This window comes from Hemitrygon akajei, chromosome 6, assembly GCF_048418815.1.
Source record: "Hemitrygon akajei chromosome 6, sHemAka1.3, whole genome shotgun sequence".
NCBI lineage: Eukaryota > Metazoa > Chordata > Chondrichthyes > Myliobatiformes > Dasyatidae > Hemitrygon > Hemitrygon akajei.
This window is the reverse complement of record NC_133129.1, coordinates 13,429,877-13,456,237: the sequence shown is the minus strand read 5'-3', so window position 1 is coordinate 13,456,237 and position 26,361 is coordinate 13,429,877. Positions and strand designations below refer to the sequence as shown.

The 26,361-nt window shown below is 41.4% G+C and overlaps 1 protein-coding gene across 6 annotated transcripts in view; it reads left to right on the top strand.

Annotated features, from left to right (window-relative positions):
* Positions 1–26,361, top strand: part of htt (huntingtin) — a 246,898-nt gene that overhangs the window by 196,795 nt on the left and 23,742 nt on the right. For all 6 annotated transcript variants that reach the window (XM_073047912.1, XM_073047911.1, XM_073047909.1 and 3 more), the window contains 12 exons: positions 849–994; positions 3,200–3,377; positions 5,119–5,223; positions 5,422–5,609; positions 7,688–7,814; positions 8,030–8,133; positions 9,890–10,044; positions 10,619–10,758; positions 11,834–11,916; positions 17,047–17,177; positions 19,098–19,227; positions 21,181–21,336. In XM_073047912.1, coding sequence (XP_072904013.1) covers positions 849–994; positions 3,200–3,377; positions 5,119–5,223; positions 5,422–5,609; positions 7,688–7,814; positions 8,030–8,133; positions 9,890–10,044; positions 10,619–10,758; positions 11,834–11,916; positions 17,047–17,177; positions 19,098–19,227; positions 21,181–21,336 — 1,643 coding nt within the window. The remainder of the gene's footprint in view (positions 1–848; positions 995–3,199; positions 3,378–5,118; positions 5,224–5,421; positions 5,610–7,687; positions 7,815–8,029; positions 8,134–9,889; positions 10,045–10,618; positions 10,759–11,833; positions 11,917–17,046; positions 17,178–19,097; positions 19,228–21,180; positions 21,337–26,361) is intronic.

Genomic DNA, 26,361 nt, shown 5'->3' with positions numbered 1-26,361 from the left:
TCTGTGTAAAAAAACTTACCCCTGACATCTCCTCTATACCTAAGTGAGGTGGTGCATTTAGGTGGATAAAGTTACATACTATAATAAAATTCTGATGATCCAGCATATTCAAAAAAGAGTCACCGATTAAAACTTCTGTGGTTTCTGAGGGGTGAGCAGTGCCAGAATAGATGTGAGGCTCTCTCCTCTTGATGAAATTGTCCAGAGCCAAAGTCATAACCTCAAGGTAAAGGGTTGACTGATTGAAGTGAGGAATTTCTTGAGGGTTGTAAATCTTTGGAACTTTGTGCCCAAGAGAGATGTGGCTGCAGCATCTTCAAATATGTTGTTATGCAGGGGGAGAGGGAACACCATAAAACAAATCATATACGGGAGATGAGTGGAATGCTGATTTTCAATTTTATTGTCTCAGGACTGTACATATGTACAACCAAATGAAACAAAGTTCCTCCTGACTGTTATGCATGTGCAAAGCATAATATATATCACACAGCACATAAAACAAAATATTACCATAAACAAATTAATAAATATAATTCAAAGTATGTGTAATATGCAGCACAAGTAAACAGCTCGCTGTCCTAGTGACAAGGCTTTAGTGCGGCAGGGTATTCAATTGTGTCTCAGCCTGGGGGCAAGAAGCTATTACCCCTTCCGGCAGTCCTGCTCCTGATGCTGCTGTGCTTCCTTCCTGTCGGTAGTGGGTCAAAGAGACTGTGGAATGGATGGTAGAGATCCTCAACATCTTGTTCTCTGATCTGACAGCTACTGTGAATTGAATACAGATTATTTTATTGGAATGGCCGAGTTTCAGCCCTGAACATTTATTGAATATGTTTATTTTGCAGGAGACGTGCTGTTCTATCATTCTGTCATCAGCCTGTGCAGTGCATTGGCCCAGTACCTTCTGTCTCTTCCAAAGTTGCCCCCATCTCTTCATATTCCTGCTGACAAGGAGGCTGACGTTATCAGTTTCATGGTCTTGTCTTTAGAGGTATGACTGAGTAAAGCTGTAGCTAAATGTTTATTGGTTCCATCGAATATTAAACTTATTGTTCTTCGTGTAAAATTACAACCTTTACTCTTTTTACTTTCGAATGTTTTACATCTATAATTTTTTTTAAAAAACTAAGCCATATTCTTTCTCATTCTCCTCTATCAAAACAAATGCCTATTTGACTTCAATCAAATACAAAATCTTAAACTGACACACGCTAAAGTAGTTTTAAGTTTTCTTTCCTTTGCATGTTGTATTTTAAGCATACAGGGGCTGTGTAATATGTATTTAAGAGCAGGGAGATGATTTGAGGAGTGGGTTGGCATCAATTTCAAAGGCAGCAGCTCTGTTCAGCGATTTTGTCATCAGTAAAGGAAGCTTTCTTGGCCATTCTCTGTGTCACAGGAAAATGTTTCCTGACCAGCTCTTGCCAATCTGCAACAATGTCATCAGCAAACCTGAGGAACATGCACAAAGTCACCAAGTCAGGCAGCTTCAGGTCCTGATTCAGATTCATTTATTGAAACATACAGTGAAATAAGTCATTTGTGTTAACAGCCACAAACCTACGGATGTGCTGGAGGCAGCCAGCAAATATCACCTCACATTCCACCGCCAAGATATCATACCTACCATGTTCAGCAGAACAACACAAGCAACAAAATTACAACAGCAAGACAAGCCCCTTTCCTCCCTCCCACGCAGCCATCCACTCTCAATCTTTTTTATTTGAGTTTCGAGTGGATAAACATAACAATGGTAATGGTACAAAGAGATGGGGATTACATTAATAACGGTTAATGTATACAGAAACAGACTCAGAGTAACGTGTGTAATCTAAGCCTCCCAATCTCTTAGTAACTGAACATGAAAAAGATTCAAAAAAAATTTACAAGAGAAAAATGAGTCCCCCTAAACTAAAATAAAAACAAAACAATACAAAAAACTGGGCTGCCATGTTTCATCGGTTAAAATCATTATTTGTCATTAACTCCGCTCCTCTATACATGAACAAAAAGTTATTGAGAAGGATTCGGAAAAGATCAGCTTACATCACACGAAAATGTTGAATAAATGGCCTCCAAGTTTCTTCAAATTTAACCGAAGGGTCGATAGTGCCACTCCTAATTTTTTCTAAGTTTAAACATGTTATAGTTTGGGAAAACCATTGAAATGTAGTAGGGGGATTAGGATCTTTCCATTTAAATAAAATGGATCTTCTGGCTATTAATGTAACAAATGCAATCAAATGGCAAGCTGAAGGGGATATCCACACAGCCATCCATTCTCACACAATGTCCTCCACCCCCAGGACAAGGCTGCCTCTGTTTTGGGTGTGTGACTTCTCTGTTGGACTTGCAGACACAGGGCTTCAACCACCAGGCCAGACATTAGTCTTCGACCTCTGTGCCTTAGTCTTCAGCATTGATCTCCGAACTTGCCATTGATATGACCCCAAACTCAAGACCTTGAGCTCTTGACTCTCCAATTTAGAGGGTCACCGGACCTTATTACTCCTGCCCACGTGGACCACTGATCTTGGGGCCCACAGACCTCAACATATCCCACCTGATAAAGGCTCTCGGCCCGAGGCATCTACTGTTTATTTCCCACCGTAGATGAGGTTTGACCTTTTGAGCTTGTCCGGCATTTTGTCTGTTGCTCAAGATTTCCAGCATCTGCAGAATCTCTTTGGCTTATGATTCCCTAGTTAACCTGAGTTGGTTTTGGTGGATCATCTTGCAGTATTGCAGTAGTTTATCATGCAGATTTCCCAGTGGCTTGCAGGGAAGATGATAACTGGTTAACTGCAATGGTATGGAGTTTTTTGGATGCAAGCTGAGTATGGGTTTACTGAAGTTTTATTACTCCTCCCTAGTTGGTCCTTGAGAAGATGGTGGTGACCTGCTGTCATGAACTGCTGCAGTTTAGCTACAGAGCTTCAAGAAGCAATTAAGGAAAACAAAGTATAGGCCAATTTGCTGCCTACAAAACTTTAGTATAAATATGGATTTGTGGTAGAACTTTTCATAATGTGCATTACCACTCATAATATATGTAAATGTATATGGCAAATAAAGTTAGTCCCTAATCCTTATGGTAGAATTATCATTGAACAGTCACACCTAAAGAAAGATTGAAGAATTTGATGTGTATCTGTGTGCTGATTGCTGTATTGGTCTTTTGGTGTTGCACACACAGGCACTGTGTTGGCACTTGCTGCACGATCAGGTCCCTCTAAGTCTGGATCTACAAGCTGCTCTCGATTGTTGCTGTTTAGTGTTACAACAGCCCACCATCTGGAACCTGCTGGCATCTGCTGCCTACGTAACGCAAGCCTGCTCCATTATCAATTGCGTACGGTTCATCATTGAAGCAAGTAAGGATTTTGTTATTTTGTGAGAAACAGAAACTGATAGTTGATTTTTTTTGTTGTAATTCGTGTGGTGGGTTAATAAGGATGTTGTTCGTTCCAATGTGCACTGTGGAGTTATGAAACACATTTAATTATAACGATGCTTAAAAGCACAAAAATCTAATACTGGTCCCCAAAAACAGAAGTCGGGTTGGCAAGCACTGAGGACGAAGACCTGCGATCCCCAAGATCAAGAACTGCATTTGGTGGGCCCCGAGGATGAGGGCTGGTCATCCCCATTGTACAGTAGAGCTGTGTAGTCATAGAGTAATCCAGACTCCTTGTAAATGTTGAAATTGAAGTTGTGTCCAACACACTTGCTGGCAGCTCATTTCACATTCTCACCACCTTCTGAGTGAAGGAGTTCCTCCTCATGTTCCCCTTAAATATATCACCTTTCATTTATAACCTATGCCCTCTAGTTCTAGTTTCACCCAACCTCAGTGCAGAAAGCCTGCTTCCATCCTGTCTATATCCCTCATATATCCCTATGTCTCCATTGAATCATCCCTTATTCTTCTATGCTCCAGATAATAAAGTCTTAAGCTATTCAACCTTTCCCTATAAGTCAGGTCATCAAGCCCTGGCAACATCATTGTAAGTCTTTTCTGCACTCTTTCAATCTTATATATTAATATCTTGCCTGTAGGCAGGTGATCCAGAGCTGCACACAATATTCCATATTTGGCCTCTGCAACATCTTACACAACTTAAGCACAGCATCAGTTATCCTGTGATTCCAATGTGGAATTGCTAGATGCCTGAATGAAAGCAGCTTGGTATTGAGGTCTTACAATCGCGAGGAACTGGATGGACAATGTCCAAGGGCATGAATCTGTTCATTGAGTAAACCGTGCATGCAAATCCCATGTACAAAAACATTGCTTCCACTCTGATAGGTATTAGGTTTTTAATGCTGAAAACTTTCCCCTGACTTTCAAAAAAAAAAGCTGTACATCTGTTGAGAAAAATATTGGAGTCACTGTTTGTTATCCTGCAGCAATGCAATGGAAAATTATTAGAAATGCAATCCTTAAGCCCTGTTTCTATTTGGATACAATCTGTGCACTGTTTGTCATAACCCCCTATTCGTGTGCTTTGCTTCACACTGATCTTCCCTCTCTCCTCTAAGAAAATTTCTCTTAATTCCTTTTCTCTTGTGATGATCCACTCAAATAATTTTACACTATTTGATACCTTTTCTATTCTTTTGATTCTGTGTTGCTCTGTTTTGCCTTTATCAATGTATGTTATTCCTTTTTCTGTATTCTGCTTTCCCTTTCTGTTCTGATTTTTGCTTTTAAAGCAGTGTTATTTGTTTCGGCATAGAGCGCACTTTCACACATCTGTATTGTCAATGATATGCTTAGTCTGGAGGTTTATTAATGTCTTCTGGTTGGAGATCCCTGTGTATGTGTGTGCAACAATTCACACAGCATCTCCAAGAGTGTCATTATTTGCAATGGGATTTTGCAATGTTCTTGAAATCTCAAATACATAAATACATAACACAACACAGTTTTAAGTGTTTAAACAGTGTGGAAATTATGTATCTGGTCTTTTTGCAAAGTAAGTAGGATAATCCACTGTTCATCAGAAGGTGTTGTGTAATGTAAATTTAATTCTACAGGATTTAAAAATATAGTGACTGTCTCATTCTCTCTCATCTCTCCAGTACGTGATTAATGTAGTTTATTTATTTCAGTGGCTGTTGAACCAGGAGAACATCATCTTCTTCATGAGGAGAGGAGGAAATCAAGCATTGACAGGGCTCCTGTGGAAGATGAAGAGAGCGCAAATGTGTCTGAGAGTAAGTGTGTATTAAGCTGTGTCTTTCCATTGAAGATTACATACAATCTTGTGTTGTCACAGTAGGCACCCGTTGTTGAATAAAGATAAACATGCCTGACTGTCTCACATTTGGTTTACTTTTTAGCAGCTGTGTTTTCTTCATATTACTGTCATATCTTGTAATTGTTGCTGACGTGATATTGTCATTCTGTTTTAGGGTCTAAGTGCATTACAAAGGCCTGCAATGTGATGACTGAGATGGTGGAGTCTCTCCAGACAGTGTTATGCTTTGGACATGCCAGCAACAACCGAATCCCAGCATTTCTGAACCCAGCAATCCGGAACATTGGTATTAGTCTAGCCAGATTGCCTCTAGTCAATAGTTACACACGTGCCCCTCCATTGGTGAGTATGTGTAACTTAGATTTTCTTGGGTTTCATGTTTTCACAAAAACTGTCCTAAGTCTGACCAGAAACACTGCATTATTTTAAAGACTAAAAAGGAATTTTAAACTTTCGTGTCCAGATGGCAATCATTTGGTTTTTGAATTGGGTAATTACGGAGCTAAATTCTACAAAAATGATGCAATGGTTAATTAAGATAAAAACATATTTCTACAGTTCCATTAATTCCACAGATTAAATTCATAGTCTCTCAAACCTCCATCACAAATTTCCTCCTGCACTTGATTTAATTTTGCATCAGTGATTCCTGGGGAATGTTTAGATTAAATATCTTGTTGATCATAAAGCTCAGAAACAGACCCTTTGGCCCATCTAGTCCATGTTGAACTACTATTCTGTCTAGTCCCATCAACCTGCACCTGGACATAGCCTCACCCAACCTGAGGGGGAAAAGCCTGCTTCTTTCTTAATTTCTGCTTCAAGTGAATGTTTAATACTTGACCGTAGATTTATGGGAAGAGGAGGGATGAAAAGCTGCAGGTGCTGGAATCCTTAAAGACAAAAAAAACTCTGGAAGCACGGAGCAGGCCCTGTCAAGATCATAAAATAGAACATGGGTTTAAGGTTTGGATGTGTATTCTTTATCAGAATATGGAATTTGATGAAGATCTTGGGGTCAAAACATTAGTTATCTGGCATTTTCTGTATGTATTTGCAATTAATGTTTCAGTACAGCAACAATCTCCATTTTGATCACTTTTCTCAAGGCCCATGTTGTGTTCCTGTGAAGAACCTTCCTAATTACCTTTTAAATTGGCTTAAAGATGATCAAATAAATTACACCCTGGTTTAACATGAACAAATAGCCCTAATTCCTTTTATTGTTGTTATCCTGTTTCCATCGATTTCTTCTTCTCCATTCACTTGTCTAATGATGGATATGATTATTGTTTCATCTACTAAACTTCGAATTTCACTTTTTGGCAATTCTCTACCAAGAATTCCTATTCTGATTTTTGTTATAAATGCCTTCAAGTTATTCATTCTGTTGTTGCTGAGTGCCGGCGATGCTATGGATAGTATAGTTGTCCACAGAGTTTTCGTGGTAAGATACAGAAGTAGATTGCTAGGCCTTCCTTCCACACAGCTACTGCTGCTGGATTTGAATTCAGGACCATCCACCTCAAAGTCCAATACTGATGCCGTTACACCACTGGCCGACTGTTACTCATTCAACAGCCTCTGAAATCTGTCTGATATAAGTACTCTGCTGCTTTCTTTCATATAGTTTTGTATGTGTTAATGCTTTTTTTTGGAAGTATTTATAATCTTTGTGTTTCCTCAGTCCTTGTGAGGTTCTTACATTGGTCTTTCTTTCTCCTTGGTGCCACCTTGAGTCTTGTCTGTTATTTTGGTTTGAAACCTTAGTGTCCTGTGTAGTGGGTGTCATTTTTTTAAACTTATTTTTCATTCCATTAGGTTTCTGATGTCAAATTAATCAAAGTTAAAGCCCCATTGTGGTGATATCTCCACCAATTTTAAATCCCTGTGAAACCCAAACAGTACGAAAAGTACAAAAATAAATCAGCTTGTCAGAACATGAGAGGCATAGATTGAGTGAATGCACCCAGTTTTTCCCCAGAGTTGATGAAGAAAAAAGATGAGAGGGGCGAGATTAATAGGAACTTGAGGGGCAACTTTCTTTTACACAGAGAGTGGTATCTATGTGGAATGAGTTGCCATAAGAAGTGGTTGAGTCAGTAACAAGAACACATTTTCAAGAACAGTTGGACAAGTACATGGATAGGAAAGGTTTAGAAGGTTATGGGCCAAACACTGGCAAATGAGATTAACTTGGATGGGGCACCTTGGTCAGAATGGACTAGTTGGGCTGAAGGGCAGGTTCCATGCTGTTATGACTATAACATCACAGCAGACAAGTGCATATTTCAAAATCAACGTTTATTCCCAGGTGAAGTTTAGGTGCCACTTCAGCAAACGTGAAATTACATGTCACAGAGTCCAACATAAAACAAAAAATACTGTCTTAACATTTCTTTGCAACCAACTGTCCTCAGGTTTGGAAATTGGGATGGTCACCTCAAGTTGGTGGTGAATTTGGAACAACCCTTCCAGAAATTCCAGTTGAGTTTCTTCAAGAGAAAGAAGTCTTCAAAGAGTTCATCTACAGAATAAACGTACTTGGTAAGTGATAGAGATGATGAGGAAAGAAGCAGACTACATTTTGCTGGCTAAAGATTGATTTATAAACTCCTATCTTTGCAGAAATTGTGTAAGAAAGTAATTTCCATGTACACCATACTGCTTTGGGTTTATTTTCACTGGTCCCCATAAGACTTTTAAATACAAGCATTGATCTGTGGTAATTCAATTATTGTCATTAAATCTTTCTGTTCCAGGCTGGACCAGCCGCACTCAGTTTGAAGAAACCTGGGCAACCCTTCTTGGTGTGCTGGTGACTCAGCCTCTAGTGATAGACCAAGAGGAAGAGGTCCCACAAGAGGTACAGTCCAATGGCTGGGAATTAGAGGAATATTTAATAGATTTCATTCAATATTGCTTTGAGAAGAAATAGACACTGTTATGAAAACATGCCTTTTAGCCCATTGACCATCAAGACATTAACAACATTTTGGCAGGTACATGGATAGGAAGGGTTTAGAACAGGGATTCTCAACCTAGAGTCCACGGACTCCTTGGTATTGGTCCATGACATAAAAAAGGTTGGGAACCCCTGGTTTAGAGGCCAAACACAGGAAAATGGGGCCTCCTGAGATAGACGTAGATGAGTTGGGCTGAAGGACCAAGAACTAGGAGCAGGAGTCACATATCTGGCTCCTCAGGCCTGCCCTGTCATTCAGTACAATTGTGAGTGGATTCTGACCGGCCTCAACACCCCTTCTGTGTCACTTCATTGCAACCCTGGATTCCCTTATCTTTCAAAATTTCTTCCATCTCCTTTTTACATACCTCCAATGACTTGGCCTTCACAGTCCTCTCAGGTAAATAATTTTAGAAGTTTGATTGCTAACCTCAGTTTTAGATGATGGCACCCTTGATCTGTGACTATATTCCCTTGTACAGCATTCTCTCACTGGTGGAAACATCTCAACATCTACCCTGTCATGCCTGCTGTGTGATAATCTTGTTTATTTTGGCAGGATCACCCTTTGTTCTTCTAAACTCCAAAGTAGACAGATCAGCAATAGCCATTCACAAAGAAGTGTTGAAAGTCAATTGAAACTTCAAGTAGACAGCCGATGATATTTTGAAGTTAGTGAGGAAAATTGTGTATCATTTGTTGGGTGTATTTCAAATCCTTCTATTATTCCTATCTCATCTGTTTCCGGCATCCCCTATTGTGTAGGGACGCTATGTTTTAAGGAAACCTTTCTAGAGAAGTCTCACTAGAGAGGCCTCACTCGTCTGACTTGAGTACACAATGCCACAGTCACCCACACTTGCCTGTAGTCAGCAGATGTGTCTCTGGTGGTTTCACAGCCCCAGGCTATCCTTGCCTTAAAATTGTCAAATAAAAGTTTGGCACAAAATAAATGAGCCGACAGGCTTGTTTCTGTACTGTAGTTCTCTATGCTCAATGTTTAGACATCTGGCAAAGAAGAGTTGCAGCATCCAGAATGATAGGTGATGTTATAGATGATTAGTTGATTAATAGAATAATTCACCATTGTTGCACAGTTGTACTTTTCGCAAGTATCTCCCTAATCAAAAGTTGGAAAAGTGTCTCTCTTGTGACTCTTCACACCTTTTCCTTGTTTCCACTGCCCACAATGAGTTGATTGGGCTCCAGAGTTGTAAATATCTGCAGTTGCTTTAACGCCTGGACTCTGTGATGATTTTACTGAGGATTTGTAGACGACTATAAGGAGTGTTATTAAGGAGATGCAGAAATGATTGTGAAATCTAGGCTGTTCAGAATAAGGTCATGACTACAAAAAGGGACTACTAAAAAACTTAGTGTTGACCGGCTGTAGTTGGAGAGAATTAATTGAAAGCCCTGGTATTCAGGTGGATATTGATTATGACTGAGAGAGGGTTGTAGACCAAAGCAGTTAGATAGCATGATGGTACTGATCTAATTGAATAGTGGAAGAGATGCATGAGATGGAATTACATCTTCAATTTCCCATGAACTCTGAGCAGCTGCCCTTGTACATGTTTTTGCAAATATCTTTGTACTTGGAATGAGTGTGTTTTGTTCCTTTGATTCATTTTCTTGATTTTTTTTAATTATTAAGGAGGATACAGAGAGGACTCAGATTAACATCCTTGCAGTGCAAGCAATAACGTCTCTGGTACTAAGTGCGATGTCGATTCCAGTGGCGGGGAATCCAGCCACCAGCTGTCTGGAGCATCAGCCTCGTAATAAAGCTCTAAAGGCTCTGGACACTAGGTCAGTCAAGCAATGTCTGTATGTCCGTGGCTAGTTATGTGTAAATACCCTGTGGGTTATTAATTCAGGTAAATTCATTGACATACAAAAATTGTATTTACAGACAGGTTTTTAAGAAAGTAAAATGCCTCAAAGTCCTTTCACAAGACCATAAGACAGGGACAGAATTAAGCTATTCGGCCTATCACATTAGCTCTGCCACTCGATCATGACTGACTTATTCTCTCTCTCTCAACCCCATTTTCCTGCCTTCTCTTGTAATCTTTGCTCTTACCGATTAAGAACCCATCAGACTTTAAATATATCCAATAACTTGGCCTCCACAGCCATCTGTGGCAATGAATTCCAGATTCTTCATACTCTGGCTAAAGAAATTCCTCCTCATCTCTTTTCTAAATGGATGTCCCTCTATTCTGAGGCTATGCCCTCTGGTCTTAGATTCCCCTGCTATTAGAAATATTTCACTATTTTGAACATTTGAACTTTAATGGGGTTTTAGATATAATAACTGCAAGTGTGAATCATGCCTTGTTGAAATTAAGGTTGAGTTGAGACTTTGACAATAACTTTACAGGTTCGGAAGAAAGCTAAGTGCCATTCGGGGAATAGTGGAGCGAGAAATCCAAGCAATGGTATCAAAAAGAGACAACATAGTTTCACAGTACCCTTATCAAGCCTGGGACCCCGTTCCACCTCTCTCCCATTCAACATCAGGTATACCAGTGTGGTAACATTCAACTTGTTGGTCAGATTCAATCCCATGCTTTATTTGCATACAAAGTTCAAAGTAGATTTATTATCAAAGTACATATATATCACCATATAGACCCTGAGGTGCATTTTCTTGCGGACATGCTCAATAAATTCGTAATAGAATAATAACCATAATAGAATCACTGAAGGACCATTTGAACCTGAACCTTATTGGCCTGTTTCAGCTGTCTTTTGAACATTAATTTGTAAGCTGCAAACTGAGGGGAGGATGTTGTCTGAGGATGACAGCTGGACTGAGTATCCAGACTGGTTGCTTCACAACTTGGTGTGGAAACACCAATGCCCAAGAAAGGAAAAACCTACAGAAATAGTGGATACAGCCCAGTCTATCACAGGAAATGCCATCCCCACCATTGAGCACATTGACAAGGAGCGCTGCCACAGGAAAAGCAGCATCATTAAGGACACCCATGTTCTGGAATCTCAGTGACATATGCATACTTTGTACATGGTGACATATACATACTTTGATAATAAAATATGCCATAGTAGCATTGTGGTGCGTGCAATGCTCTTGCAGCTCCAGGCGTTGAAGTTTAATTCCAAAGTCCTCTGTAAGAAAGTTTGTATGTTCTTTCCGTGTGCGCATGGGTTTCCTCTGGGTGCTCCAGTTTCTTCTCTCAGTCTGAAGATGTACTGGATAGTAGGAAATTCCCCTGTGATTAGGTTCGGGTTAAATTGGCAGGTTACTGGATGACACAGCTTGGTGGGCCACAAGGGTTTTTTCCACTCTGTATCTCGAAATTAAAAAAAAATTTACTTTGAACTTTGGTTTAACTTTTATAAATACTTAATGATAAGTCCTGCAACGACAGTATTGTATTTGAATTATCCTAGCTTTGAATAGAGAGGTTTAAAATTATCCAAGGAGCTTGCTTTGAGGACTGTGCAAGTATAAAGTGGTTGCTGTCCTGGTTTGCATACTTGTTGCCTTGCATTTGGGAGTTAATTTAATAAGTACATCATTTAGTGACTGGTTATAATCATGTTTTGGCTTTTGTTTTATTAAACCTAGGAGTCCTGATAAGCCATGAGAAACTTCTGCTGCAGATAAACACCGAACGGGAAATGGGGAATATGGATTACAAACTGGGGCAGGTGAAGCACAATTGATTTGTGTTATCGAGTAACAAACTGCATATCTGAGCACTGTTCTCAACTCCCATCCCTTTGTCAATAATTTTTATATTTCGCAGACAGAAACCTGCAAGTCCTCTAAAGTTTACTACCCCTCGCTTGTCGTATTATTTTGCAATTTAGAAAAGAGCCAGAATGAATCCTGGCCTCTGTCACTGTTTGCGTGAAGCTTACATATTATCTCTGTGACTGCGTCTTCCCCCAAAGCGCTCTGCTTCCTGCTCTTTCCCAATGATGCTCTGACAGGTGAATTGGATGCTGTAGATGACTCGGTGTTGTAGGTATTGAGAATCAGTTGGAGTTGGCGGGCATTTGAGGGGGAATGACACTAAAGGGATCACTCTGATAGTCATTGGGCTGATTGGTCTATCTTCTGCAAGAAAATACAACTGAGATGAATCTCTCTTAAGCAAAACACACAAAATGCTGGAGGAACTTAACATCTCCAGTTAGCATCAACAGCAGGAAATAGTTGACATTTTGGGCTGAGACAGATGGAAGAAGCCAGAATACGAAGGCAGGGGAGTAGTAGGAGGAGTACAAGCAAGCAGGTGATAGGTGAAACCTGGTGAGGGGGTTGATAAGGTGAGAAGCTAGGAGGTGATAGATGGAAGGGGTAAAGGGCTGAAGAAGGAATCTTGACAGTAGACCATGGAATAAAGGGAAGGGTGTGAGGAACCAGAGAGAGGTGATGGGCAGGCCACCGAATACATGATTAGTGTTTGGATGGATTTGGCAGTTGTAGACCAGCTATGGTTCCTTTGATGTCTAACTAGCCCAGTGGCCCTATGGTGTATGAAGAATAAATACATAGAAACATAGAAAACCTACAGCACAATACTGTGCCAAACATGTACTTACTTTAGAAATTACCAAGTGTCACCCATAGCCCTCTATTTTTCTAAGCTCCATGTACCTATCCGGGAGTCTCTTAAAAGACCCTATTGTATCCACCTCCACCACCGTCGCCAGCAGCCCGTTCCACGCACTCATTACTCTCTGTGTTTTAAAAAAAAACTTACCCAACATCTCCTCTGTACCTACTCACCAGCACCTTAAAACTGTGCCCTCTGGTGTTAGCTATTTCAGCCCTGGGAAAAAGCCTCTGACTATCCACACAATCAATGCCTCTCATCACCTTATACACCTCTATCAGGTCACCTCTCATCTTCCATTGCTCCAAGGAGAAAAGGCTAAGCTCACTCAACCTATTCTCATAAGGCATGCTCCCCAATCCAGGCAACATCCTTGTAAATCTCCTCTGCACCCTTTCTATGGCTTCCACATCCTTCCACAGTACTCTAAGTGGGGTCTGAACAGGGTCCTATATAGCTGCAACATTACCTCTCGGCTCTTAAACACAATCCCACGGTTGATGCACCATATGCCTTCTTAACCACTGAGTCAACCTGCGCAGCAGCTTTGACTGCCCAATGGACTCAGACCCCAAGATCCCTCTGCTCTTCCACAGTGCCAAAAATCTTACTGTCATATTTGACCTACTAAAATAAACCACCTCACATTTATCTGGGTTGAACTCCATCTGCCACTTCTCAGCCCAGTTTTACATCCTATTGATGTCCCGCTGTAACCTCTGACAGTCCTCCACACTATCCACAATACCTCCAACCTTTGTGTCATCAGCAAACTTACTAACCCATCCCTCCACTTCCTCATCCAGGTCATTTATAAAAATCACAAAGAGAGGGGGGCCCAGAACAGATCCCTGAGGCACATCACTGGTCACCAACCTCCATGCAGAATATGACCCATTTATAACCACTCTGCCTTTTGTGGGCAAGCCAGTTCTAGCTCCACAAAGCAAGGTCCCCTTGTATCCCATGCCTTCTTACTTTCTCAATAAGCCTTGCATGGGGTACCTTATCAAATGCCTTGCTGAAATCTATATACTCCACATCTACTGTTGTACCTTTCTCAATGTGTTTAGTCACATCCTCAAAGTATTCAATCAGGCTCGTAAGGCATGACCTGCCTCTGACAAAGCCGTGCTGACTATTTCTCATCATATTATGCCTCTCCAAATGTTCATAAATCCTGCCTCTCAGGATCTTTTCCATCAACTTACCAACCACTGAAGTAAGACTCAATGGTCTATAATTTCCTGGGCTATCTCTACTCCCTTTCTTGAATAAGGGAACAACATCTACAACCCTCCAAAAGATCATTGCCAGAGGCTCAGCAATCTCCTCCCTCACCTCCCACAGTAACCTGGGGTACATCTCATCCGATCCTGGAGACTTAACCAATTTGATGCTTTCCAAAAGCTCCAGCACATCCTCTTTCTTAATATCTACATACTCAAGCTTTTCAATCTGCTGTAAGTCATCCCTACAATCTTGAAGATCTTTTTCTGTAGTGAATACTGAAGCAAAGTATTCATTAAGTATCTGCTATCTCCCCTGGTTCCATACACACTTTTCCACTGTCACACTTGACTGGTCCTATTCTCTCACATCTTATGCTCTTGCTCTTCACATACTTGTAGAATGCCTTGGAGTTTTCCTTAATCCTGCTCGCCAAGGCCCCTTCTGGCTCTCCTAATTTCATTCTTAAGCTCCTTCCTTCTAGCCTTATAATCTTCTAGATCTCTATCATTACCTAGTTCTTTGAACCTTTTGTAAGTTTTTCTCTTCTTCTTGACTAGATTTTCAACAACCTTTGTACACCATGGTTCCTGTACCCTACCATCCTTTACCTGTCTCATTGGAATGTACCTATGCAGAACACCACACAAATATCTCCTGAATATTTGCCACATTTTTGCCATACATTTCCCTGAGAACATCTGTTCCCAATTTATGCTTTTATGTTCCTGCCTGATAGCCTCATATCTCCCCCTTACTCCCATTAAACACTTCCCTAACTTGTCTGTTCTTTTCCCTCTCCAATGCTATGGTAAAGGAGATAGAATTGTGATCACTATCTCCAAAATGCTCTCCCACTGTGAGATCTGACACCTGACCAGGTTCATTGCCCAATACCAGATCAAGTACAGACTCTCCTCTTGTAGGCTTATCTACATATTGTGTCAGGAAACCTTCCTGAACACACCTAACAAACTCCACCCCATCTAAAGAGAGAGTACAGAGAAGATTTACTAGAATGTTACCTGGGTTTCAGCACCTAAGTTACAGAGAAAGGTTCAACAAGTTAGGTCTTTATTGAATAGGTCTTTTTTTAAGAATAGGTCTCCTGATGAAGGGTTTCGGCCCAAAACGTCGTCACTACCTCCTCCCATAGATGCTGTCTGGCCTGCTGAGTTCTGCCAGCATTTTGTGTTTTTATTAGATCTTTATTCTTTGGAGCATAGAAGGTTGAGAGGGGACTTGATAGAGGTATTTAAAATTATGAGGGGGATAGATAGAGTTGATGTGAATAGGCTTTTTCCATTGAGAGTAGGGGGGATTCAAACAAGAGAACATGAGTTGAGAGTTAGGGGGCAAAAGTTTAGGGGCAACACAAGGGGGATTTTCTTTACTCAGAGAGTGGTAGCTGTGTGGCACCAGCTTCCAGTAGAAGTGGTAGAGGCAGGTTCGGTATTGTCATTTAAAGTAAAATTGGATAGCTATATGGACAAAAAAGGGATGGAGGGTTATGGGCTGAGTGCGGGTCAGTGGGACTAGGTGAGAGTAAGTGTTTGGCACGGACTAGAAGGGCTGAGATGGCCTGTTTCCGTGCTGTAATTGTTATATGGTTATGTGGTTATTAAACACCTTGCTCAAGGGAGATGCCAATCAATATTGGGGAAATTAAAATCTCCCACCACAACAACCCTATTATTACACCTTTCCAGAAACTGTCCTTCTATCTGCTCCTTGATGTCCCTGTTACCATTGGGTGGTCTATATAAAAAAAAACGCCCAGTAGAGTTAATGACCCCTTCCTGTTTCTAACTTCCACCCACAGAGACTCAGTAGACAATCCCTCCATGCCTTCTCCTTTTCTGCAGCCGTGACACTATCTCTGATCAACAGTGCCACACCTCCACCTCTTTTGCCTCCCTCCCTGTCCTCTGTGAAACATCTAAAGCCTGGCACTCAAAGTAACCATTCTTGCTCCTGAGCAATCCAAGTCTCTGTAATGACCACAACATCACAGCTCCAAGTACTGATCCATGCTCTAAGCTCATCCACTTTGTTCATGATGCTTCTTGCATTAAAATAGACACATCTCAAACCATCGGACTGAGCACATCCCTTCTCTATCACCTACGTATCATCCCTCTTGCACTGTCTCCAAACTTTCTCTATTTGTGAACCAACAGCTCCTTCCTCTGTCTCTTCAGTTTGGTTCCCACCCTCCAGCAATTTTAGCTTAAACTTTCCCCAGTAGCCTGAGCAAACCTCCCTGCCAGGATATTGGTCCCTCTGGGATTCAAGTGCAACCCGTCCTTTTTGCACAGGTCACACCTGCCCCAAAAGAGGTCCCAATGATCCAGAAATCTGAAGCCCTGTCCCTTACTCCAGTCCCTCAGCCACACATTTATCCTCCACCTCACTCTATTCCTGTACTCACTGTTGTGTGGCACAGGCAGTAATCCCAAGATAACTAGCTTTGAGGTCCTGCTTCTCAATTTCCATCCTAACTCCCTGTAGTCTGTTTTCAGGACCTCCTTCCTTTAACTACCTATGTCGTTGGTACCAATATGTGTGGAAAGTTTGCTGACAGGCTGCAGCCTGCACTTCCACCATTGCAAAGCTTTTATCAGAGGGCCCCAATCCCAGGAGTCCCTTGGATGCTTGTGAACTGTTATACCTGAAGTACTTGATGTGCAGCACAGTAGTGTAACAGTTAGCACAATTGCTTTACTGTGCCAATGATCACTGATTGGGGGCTTCGATTACTGCAGCTATCTGTAAGGAGTTTTCATGACCACGTGGGTTTCCTCCCACAGTCCAAGGACGTACAATTATGGTTAGGGTTTGTGAGCCATGGGCATGCTAATTTGGAAGTGTGCAGACACTTGTGATTGCCCCCCAGCACATTGCAAAATATGATGACCCGCAAAAAGTGCATTTCACTGTATGTTTTGACACGAGGCAGATAAAACTGATCTTATCCTTTGCTCAGGTCTCCATTCATTCAGTTTGGTTGGGGAACAACATCACTCCTTTGCGGGAAGAGGAATGGGATGAAGATGAAGAAGATGAGAGTGATGTGCCTGTTGTATCCTCACCTCCCACTTCACCAGTTAATTCTAGGTAAGTGAATGCTTGCTGCTTCAGGCAGGCGCTCACACTGGGCTACTCCAAAACGCAACAGGGCCAAGCAAGTACCTAGAAGTGTTCACAAATGACTCTCCCATTGTCTCTGTTTATGCTTTTTGCTGCCTCAGGAGAGCAGCCAGCATATCGAGAACCCCCACCCCGGCCATTCTCTCCTCTCTTGTTAGCAGAAAGATGCAACCACCACCAGTCTCAAGAACAGTTTCTGTTGTTATCAGACTCTTGAACAGGTCTTACAGAGCCAAAAGACAAACTCTTGAACTATGATCTCCCAATCTAGAATGTCATGACCCTTTCACTTTGTCTGTACTAAACTTGCTCTGTAACTAACACTAGACTCTGCATTTTGTTTTCTTTTTGCTACCTCAGTGTACTTGTATATGGAATGATCTGTCTGTATAGCATCCAAGCAAGTTCTTCACTGTATCTAGGTACATGTAGAACAATAAACGCTTACCAGTGTACAGTCAATTTCCATACAGCATGCTCTCACAAACTAGATCATTCTACAAATTTTGATAGAAGGATAAGTATTGGTGAATAAACGAGAGTAACTTATTCTGAAGATTGCCATTATCATTTAACTCGCTCCCCCCCAGAGCAGATGGGTCATGGGTTTAATGAAAAATGGCACCTCCAACTGTACTACGTCGTACTCAGTGAAGTGAGACTTGAGCCATGAATGTTCTGCATACAATATGTTATCCAATGACTGGCACAATTGTGAGATCAGGTCTTCAATCTCGCTCTGCGCATGGAGAGATGGAAGCATAGAGTACAGGAAAGTAGATGTAATCCATTTGCTTCTTCAAGCCTCACGATGATGGCAGGATCCTCTATTTCAATACCAGATTTCCATTCCCCTTGTGCTTAGAAATCTGCCCCGTTATCTTAAATGCATGGGTTTACCACTCCATGGAGACATTTTGCCTCATGGCAGTCCAAAATTCGTGCTCTATATCCTGTGACCATTTGTTCTTGATTTTTAACCCCAACTTCCTCAACCACAGAGAGCCTGTCAGAATTCTTCTGAAGTTGACTGAATGAGAAGATGACCATGGTCCAACTCTAGAATTTCATTCAGTGCTTTATGTCTGCAATGAGCACTTACTGAATTCACAGAGCGTGAAGTCCAGTTTTAGTTGGATGCTAAGACTTGCTTATTCAGCATGGACCTCCTGACTTGAATGGCTTTGTGCCACATCGCATAGTGAATCAGATTAAAAATTCATGCCATAAAAATTTGATATTTCCCTGTACCTAGTAGACCTGTGTCTTGTCAGCAGTTATCTGTTACCATGAGTACATGAGATCACATGGTTTGTTTGGACACACAAAGCCTTTAGGACCATTTTTCTACTGCACTTTCTGAATACTGAAATAGAAACTTCCACGTGCAAATGAAAAATGTTACAGATTAAAACGGTGGGTAACTGGGCGGTGTGGCTTGTTGGGCTGGAAGGGCCTGTTCCGTGTTGTGTCTGTAAATAAATAAAAGAGTAAATTCTGAACTAAAATCAAAGTTGGAATTTTCTCTTTCCATTGATGCTTCCTGAGCTGTTGACTTTTTTTTTCCAGCTTGTTGCTTGTTTTTATTTGTATGCATAAAATGATTTCCCGGTTGTAATAAGTAATAAAGTGTTTCACAAGTCAGTTAAATCTCATAAAATTTGACATTCATCTACCTGAGCAGATGTTCAAACTGTTGACTGAAAACCTTGTCACAGTTGTGGGAGTTATCAGAATAGTAGAAGTGCTGTCCATTGAGTTGAAATGATTTAGATTTTGCACTTTATAGTTACTTTTAACTTTTGCTTTATCTTTATTAACTTTTTTTTGTTGTTCTGTTTTTGGCATGTTGAGTGGCTTCTAATACGTACTGCAATTTATTTCCAGGAAGCATCGAGCTGGCGTCGATATTCATTCCTGTTCCCAATTTCTTTTGGAACTCTACAGTCAGTGGATCCTTCCAGTTAACTCTGGCAAGAAAACCCCTGTTGTTCTTGTCAGCGAGGTGGTGAGATCAGTAAGTGTCAGCACTTAATTGTGGTGCCTGAAAAAGGACAACAAAGTGAAACAAGAATTAGATTCGTAATCAGACTTACTGTCATTGATGTACACTCAGTAGCCACTTTATTAGGTACAAGAGTGGAACCCGGTGTGGTCTTCTGCTACTGCTGCCCATCCACTTCAAGGTTCAACGTGTTATGCAGTCAGAGATGCTCTTCTGTACACCACTGTTGTAATGTGTGGTTATTTGAGTCACTGTTGCCTTCCTGTCAGCTTGAACCAGTCTGACCATTTTCCTCTGACCTCTCTCATTAACAAGGTATTTTTGTCCACAGAACTGCCACTCATTGGATGATTTTTGTTTTTTCGCACCATTCTCTGTCGAGACTGTTGGGTGTGAAAATCTTAGCAATTTCTGAGATACTCAAATCACCTTATCTGGCACCAACAATCATTCCACAGTCAAAGTCAGTTAATTGTATTTCTTCCCCATTCTTACATTTGGTCTGAACAAAACTGATCATGTCTGCATGCTTTTGCAGTTACATATTTGGCTGATTAGATTTTTGCATTATCGAGCAGGTGTACCTAATAAAGTGGATACTGAATGTACATCATGAAACTTGTTTTGTGGCAGCAGTGCAGACATAACAAATGACTATAAGTTACAATAAAAAAATAAGTACTGCAAAAGAGGAATAGTATTCATGGACCATTCAGAATTCTAATGGCAGAGGGGTAGAAACCATTCCTAAAATGTTGAATTTGGGTCTTGAGTCTCCTGATGGTAGTGATGAGAATAGGGCATGTCCTAGATGGTGAGAGGTCTTCGTGATGGATACCACCGCCTTGAGGCACTGCCCTTTGAAGGTGTCCTCAGTGGTGGAGAGGATTGTTCCCATGATGGAGCTAGCTGAGTCAACAACCCTCTTAAGCCTTTTACAATGCTGTGCATTGGAATCTCCATACCAGGCTGTGATGCAACCAGTCAGAAACACCATCTTTTGAAGAAATTTCTCTTCACCAGTTCTAAATGTGTTACCTTGTATCCTGAAGTAATGGCTGTAAATGAGAGAAAAATGGAAAGGGGGTGAATTGAGCATAAAGAGCTGAATGCACTGGTTGGGTTAAATAGCCCTTATCTGTGCTGTGATCAATGTATTGCATTTAATATTTGGAAATTGTTCAGCAATTGGAGTTTGCCAGTTTCAGATCCGGATTAGTTTATTGTCATATACACCAGGGTGCAGTGAAACTGAGTAAAGTGATATACACGGTAATAGTAAATACAACAGGCACAAAACAACAGACTGGTGCAAAGTACAGACGTGTAAACTGGGGTAGTATTTTAAAAAAACTTGCAACACAGTGATGTGAGATGTTACTCTGGTTACATCCTAAGACAGACACCGGATCTCTGGGCCATCCTGGCAGCCCTCCACTGAAATGTTAACGCTGACCTGTAGAGCCAGGTCGCAGGTGCTGCACTGTAAATGCAATACAGATGGGATGGGTGAGGGGATTTGGTGGAAGAGGTTGGAGTGGGGAAGGATAACAAATAATGAAAACTTGCTTTCTGAAAGAGTCTGAAAAGACTAAGGGGATTCATTTTTAAAACAAATCATAGAACATAAAAAACACAAACTGATCCATTGTATTATTCCCCATGTGGTGTACCCTGATCCTGTAGCCTTCAACATTTTAAATAGACTCTCCTATTTCCTCAAAAAGAATTTCTGTAACCCTGAAGTCATTGCTTACTTATTCCTTCTATCCTTAAACCCTTCGCATTTTTTCCATCTTTCTCTTTCCCCTTCCACTCTATGTTTCAGTAGCAACTTGAGGCATTTATATATTTTTCTGCCTGAGGTTCCTGCTGAGTTTGTTGATCTTAACCTGCCAACCTGCTGTAATGAATACCCCTTGGAAAGGCTCCCCTCACTCCCATTGATGTGTGTTTTCATTGTAGCTTCTGGCAGTCTCGGATTTGTTTACGGAGCGGACGCAATTTGAGATGATGTACAGCACTTTGACAGAGCTTCAGAAGATCCATCCAGCAGAAGACGAGATTCTAAACCAGTATCTGGTTCCTGCCATCTGCAAAGCAGCAGCTGTTCTTGGCATGGTAAGGGGAAGGGGGGAAAGACCTTGTAAAAATAAAACTGGAATCTGTAGGAAATTCCATTGCTGTCTTGTTCCAGGAAGTCTAGTGGAGTGCGTCCAAAACTCTCCCCTTGGAATTTAACTGTAACACATACCTTTACATCCTTGTTATACTTGTACACTGGCTCATGTGCATCCATTTGTGCAATATTAGGGGTACGGGGTAGATTGCTCACGTCCAGCATGGGTGTCACTCACTTAGCTCCTTCAATGTAAAATTTGTTGGCTTCACAACTCGTGCTGGGAAGATAGGAAAGTTATTTGAGTCATTTGAAAGATTAGCTTTATTTGTCATACATACATCAAAATATATAGTGAAATGTTTTATTTACGTCAGCGATCAACACAATCCAAGGATGTGCTGGGGGCAGCCTGCAAGTGTCACCATCTTTCCGCACCAACATAGCATGCCCACAACTTACTAACCTGTACTGAGCTGCATGTCTTTGTAATGTGGGAGGCTACAACAACCAGAGGAAACCCACATGGTTGTGGGGAGAATGTACAAGCTTCTTACAGTGGTGGGAATTGAACCCTGATTGCCGCTGCTAAGCGTTACACTAGTTGCTACACTGCTGTGTCACCCATAGAATAGATGATCATAACGATTTAGTCATGTCCTGAACTGATGGTGTGCTGTATCACACATTTACGTGAGGAAAGAAAAAGCAGGAAAACACCATGATTGTTAATCCTCTTGCAATCCATCTGGTTCAGCAGCTCATTAAAGTGCTGTTCATCCTGGGAAGATTTAAAAATAGATGAGGGTCAATCTTAGGTCAGTTTAAAAAGCTGAAATACAATAGAGTACATAGCATCCAGAAAATGATATCTATAAAAGATCTAACCGAAAGTGACCTTCTCTCTTGGGAAATTGAGTCGATATTGTGATGCAGATCTGCTGCCTTAATGTTAACCAGCTGACAGCACTGGGCCCAGCTGTGACTTCACTCCGGTCCGTGAGGCAATTTTACGTTGGAAGGACAGCTCCAAGCAGATGGCCGAGATCTAGTACAGTGCTCTCTTCAGCACCAGAGGCTCTCTCCACTGTCAGAGCAAGTCTGGCCAGTGAGGCTTCACCCTGCCAATCCTAGTCAGCTTCATCAGCTGCTACAGGCAGTCCCCAGGTTCCGTACGAGTTCCATTCCTGAGTCTGTCTTTAAGTCGGATTTGTATGTAAGTTGGAACAAGTACATCTGGTATTATTTAGTGTCAGTCAAACGTTTGTCTTAGTATATAGTATATATTTTACCTTTCTATGCATATAAAACACTTAAGAAATTCCACTAATTAAACCATGGCGTTGCTTAGTAATAATTGTAGCTTTCATCGGGGCAGGACCTTTCACATACTCCATTATTCTCACTTTATCCGTTATCCTTTAAAATTGTTTCGATTGTTGACCGACTGTAGCCTAATGCTTTTCCAATGACCGATGGCGTTTCACCTCTTTCCAAACACTTTATTATTTCCACTTTATTTTCAATCGTGATCGCTTCCCGTCTACGGAACAGAAACACTGCGGGCAGTGGGTCCCGAGGTCCGCCGAGTCCTAAGGACCACTGCACTGAGGCAGGCTAATTGGGACAAGTGGGGGCTGTGCTGGGTTTGGGTATTTGATCCTCCACAATATTCCACGTGGGTATTTAAACTGGAGGTGGCAGTGTTTTTTTTACGAGGTCGCGTTGCAAGCTCGACGTCAACCCGGCACGGATGGTACGGGAGTCACTGGATCGACATCAACCCGGCACAGGAGCGGTCTGTCACTGGATCGAACTCAGGGCGAGGTCAGGGTGAAACTCACTAAGAAAAATTTAAGCCAAATGCAAAGTTAAACACCCAACACAGTCAACGGCAATGACTTAAAATGGCGGACGGTGTCGCGATCTGACTTAAAATGGCGGACGGCGTCTCATTCCTCGGTTCGTAAGTACGAGTTGTCCGTAAGTCGGACTTCGTAACTCGGGGACTACCTGTATTTAAATCTAATTCTAAATCACTCAGTGTTAGACTGAAATAAAATCCTGTAAAATAGAATTAAATAATTAAAGTAAGTTGATTAGGCTAGTTTTTTAGTTTATTGTCATGTACAGCAAGGTGCAGTGAAATTCCTTGTTTGTGTATAGCTCACAGCTTAAACAGTGTGCATAGCAATAATAGTGAGTACAAAACAGAATAGTGCAAAGACTAAAACACTTGACAAAAAATTAACGCACTTGAGCATGTTTATGCACCTACAAAGCTGTGAACATTTAAATTGCTTAAATAGAAATCTTACCATATTTACAGCAATTGATTTTTCACATTCATTGCAATTGGCCGGTTGAATTTATTGTGGGTTAGCCTGTTTGTCAGGTCAGTTGGCAGGTTGCCCAGCTTGTTGAGAGTTGTTGTTTCTAGTGACTCCACCCCACCTCTAACCTAGTGCAAGTCATACACTGCAGAATGAGAAGCTTTTGCTTGGGAATAGTTGAGTTATCAGCACATTTCCCCAAAATATGCATGTCAATCTCAACAGAACAGGCCCACTGTTCATGGTTCATGGTCCACTGCCCTCTCCTATCAGATAACTTCCTCTTCAGCCCTTATTTCTTCCACCTATCACCTGCCAGCTTCTCACTTCATTCCCCTCCTCCCTTCCCCACCTTCTTATTCTGGCTTCTGTCCTCTCTGTTCCTCTCCGTTCCTCTCCATTTCCGTTGAAGGGTCTCAGCACAAAACATCGACTGCTTGTTCCTCTCCGTAGATGCTACCTGACCACCTGAGTTCCTCCAGCATCTTGTTTGTATTTTTCTGGATTTCCAGCAGAAGTTTGTGCTTAGGATTGGGGATGGGGGGGGGGGGGGGGGAGACCTTGACAAAAGTTATACAAATCATGAGAGGCACAGATAGTACAGAACTTTTCCCATGGCAGTGGTGTCCAGGTTTTTATGTGAGGTGTAAGAGATTTTAGTGAGGATCTGCTGAAAATAATTTTCACCTGGAGGGTGTTTGAAGTTGGGAAGATGCTGGTTGCAAAGGTGTTGGAGAATCAGATCCAGGTGACAATAACAGAATATCCGAGAGGGGAAGGTTGAAGAGACCGGCAACATGGCATTAAGAAGCATTTGGAAGAGCACTTAAATCATTGGGTGGAGAAGACCGTGGACCAAGTGCTGGTCTAGTGCCTTGAAAAAGTACTCAGCCCCTACAACTATTTTCCCATTTTAATGTCATATTTTCTAAAATTTAAAATATTATCGAAGCTGGATTTTAAACTAATCTACAAAACATTGTGCATCATGTCAAATCAACAGAAAAATTCCAAACTCTGTCAACACTTAACTCAAAATTAAAAACCAAAATTTGTGAGGCTAAAAGAGTATTCATCCCCTTTGTAATTACTATGCTAACTTTCCTTGGGTGCAATATACAATAACACTTTACCAGCTCACCCAGTTTGTTGATGTAGAAAATCAGAGAATGTGTTTTAAGGAGAATTCTTAAGAATAAATACCCTCTCTATCTGTAAGGTCCAACACTATGGTAGATTTTCCACAGACCAAACTAAAGTGAAAGCTAAAGAGCTTTCAAGACAAGTCAGGAAATGATAATAGAGAAGCAGAAATCAGGAGAAGGGTACAAGGCCATCTTAAACTCACTGAACACACCTTGGAGCTCAGTGCAGTCCATTGTGAAAAGTGAAAAAAACATGAAACCACAGCCTAAATCAGGCTGCCCCTCTAAACTTAGTCACCAGAGAAGAATGACTCATGTAAGAGAGGCTACTATGATGTCCACAGTCACTCTGAATGAGCTGCAGAAGTCCATGACTACAACTGGAGATGAAATTCATGGCTCCACAATCTCTTAAGACCTTGCACAAAATGGGTATTTATGGAAGAGTGGCAAGGAAGAAGCTCTGGCTAAAAAAAAAAGCATATCTTTGCCCTTAGACTTTGCAAAGCGTTACGTAGAAGATATTGTAAAGATGTGGAAGAAGGTCTTGTGGTCAGATGAGAATAAAGTGGAAATTCTTGTCCTCAACAGTAAGCGGTAAGTGTGGCGTAAATCTGATACTGCACATCAGTCAGGTAACATCATCCCTACCGCCAAGTATGGAGGAGGTACCATCGTGCTATGAGGGAATTTTCAGCAGCAGAGACTGGAAATCTGGTCAGGATTGATGGGAAGGAATGTTGCTAAATACAGGATATTTTAAAAAACCTGCTAGCCTCTGCCAGAAAGCTTAAACTGGGGAGGAAGTTCGTCTTTCAGCAATACAATGACCAGAGCAACCATGGAGTGGCTTCAAATGAAGAAAGTTGATGTCCTTGAGTGGCCCAGTCAGAGTCTTGACCTTGACCCGTTCGGAACATCTCTGGCAAGACCTCAAGGTTGCTGTCCACCACCACTCCCCAGCTAACCTGGCACAGCTTAAGGAATTTTGCAAAGAGAAATGGGCAAATCTTGTTCCATCATGTTGTGCAAAGCTAATAGAGACCTATTCAAAATGGCTCCTGGCAGTAATAGCTGCAAGAGGTGGTTCAACAAGTACTGAGCAAAGGAGGATGAATACTTTGAACTGCTGTCATTTCGTTTTTGAATTTTTAGTTTTTCATTCTTTACAATTTCCCCTGCTTTTTGGGCTCTACTGTGAAAAGAAGAGCATGTGATTCACAAATAAAAATTCTCAGTTAAATTGACCAATATCCCTGGTTGTAAAACTTATTTACATGAACAAAGGGTTGGGGCTGAATACTTTTTTCAAGGCTCTGTGGAACTGTTTATTGAAGATAGGAACGTTGTTGGCTGAGGGGCCTGTTTCTGTGCTGTATGACTGACCTGTGCTTTGGTTATTCTCCCAATGGCTAGCATGGTAGCATAGTGGTTAGTGTAACACTGGTACTGCGACAGGGACCCAGTTCAGTACTGCATTGTTCATAGGGAGTTTGTATGTTTTTTCCGTGACCACATGCTTTCCTTCCGGTACTTGCATTTCCTCCCA